This window comes from Trypanosoma grayi (assembly GCF_000691245.1).
Source record: "Trypanosoma grayi strain ANR4 Tgr_1081_V1, whole genome shotgun sequence".
In the NCBI taxonomy this organism is placed as follows: domain Eukaryota; phylum Euglenozoa; class Kinetoplastea; order Trypanosomatida; family Trypanosomatidae; genus Trypanosoma; species Trypanosoma grayi.
In genome coordinates this window covers 1-1,238 of record NW_008826700.1, presented here as the reverse complement: position 1 = coordinate 1,238, position 1,238 = coordinate 1, and the positions used below count along the sequence as shown (strand labels likewise).

The window sequence follows — 1,238 nt, the reverse complement described above, 5'->3', positions numbered from 1 at the left end:
CCCCCCCCCGCTACAAAGCAGAACAAAAAACATCCACGCGGACACATAGAAAAATAGGTGGACCGATGCAGAGAAGAAACATCTCACTTCGCCGTCCCTGCTGCTGCTGCTGCTGCTGTCTCCTTGCAGCCGCAGTAATGCATGTTCACCGTCACGCGGTCAGCGGAGAGGTGGCGGACGAATCGGTACGTCTCCCCCGCGGTGAACGTCACTGGCGTCGGCAGCGGGCCGTTGCTGGCGTCAAGCAACTGCAGCGCCTGGCCCCATTGCATGTCGCGCGGGAAGTTGTTGAGCGTGTCGGCGGGGTCCGTCGACATGGTGAGTCCCTCATCTGTCGCCAGCCAGTAGTACAGCATCGCGTGAGCCGTCCCGCTTTCCGTCGCAACCACGTCAACGTCGAGGTTGCGCGCGATGTCGCGCCGCTGCGTGGTCGCGAAGTCGACGGAGACGACCTCCACCGGCGCACTGAGGCGGCGGAAAGGCACGCTGCTCATGCGGAAGCCATACTGCTTCGCGAAGACGACACTGACGGTGTCCTGCAGCGCCGTCATGTTGGTGAGGTCCAGCCCCTTCCACCCAGACACGGCGCACACATCGCGCAGCGTGTCGCACTCGATCGGCACCGCGTACTGTGTGCCGTGCTGCGGGATTATTTTTGTCGTCGGCTTCAGCAGCCGCTCGCGCACGTCGACAATGTAGTCGAGCGCCGACTCCCCCAGCAGCAGCGTGCCGAAGATCTCCGACACCAGCACGTCCGGCTTCTCCGGCAGGTCCCGCAGCGTCAGCTCCGTGCTCAGCATGTGCAGCACAGTGACTTTGTGCTCCATCTTGTTCGCACGTATGTTGGCGCGCGCCAACTTCGCCATCTCCGGGCTGCCCTCAACCGCCACCACCCACTTCGCCCCGAGCTGCGCGGCCATGAGCGACAGCAGCCCGGAGCCCGCGCCGATCTCCAGCACCCCCGTCTCTGGCGTCACGTGGCGCCGCAGCAGCTCGTAGTAAAACTCGTTGCGTGGCCCGTCGTTCATCATGGCGAAGTGGAAGTCGTTCACCGCCTCCACGAGAGAGGTCGGCGTGTGTCGCAGGCGCGCGGGCACGGGGAAGTTTGTGTCGAAGTTCTGCACGAAGGCGTTGGACCGGTGCGCATTCTGTGCCATCGAGGACGAGGCACCCGGCGGAATGAAGCCAATGTCGCACGGCGCCGCATGGCCGTTGTTGTTGTTGGAATGCCTCGGCTG

The 1,238-nt window shown here is 63.9% G+C and overlaps 1 protein-coding gene across 1 annotated transcript; it reads right to left on the bottom strand.

Annotated features, from left to right (window-relative positions):
* Positions 1-83: 83 nt before the first annotated feature.
* DQ04_10811000 (putative arginine N-methyltransferase, type III) lies at positions 84-1,157 on the bottom strand (the record flags this gene model as incomplete). The annotated part of the gene is made up of 1 exon (XM_009316366.1): positions 84-1,157. One exon carries the CDS (start codon positions 1,155-1,157, stop codon positions 84-86), a length of 1,074 nt encoding a protein of 357 aa, XP_009314641.1.
* Between the last annotated feature and the right edge of the window lie 81 nt (positions 1,158-1,238).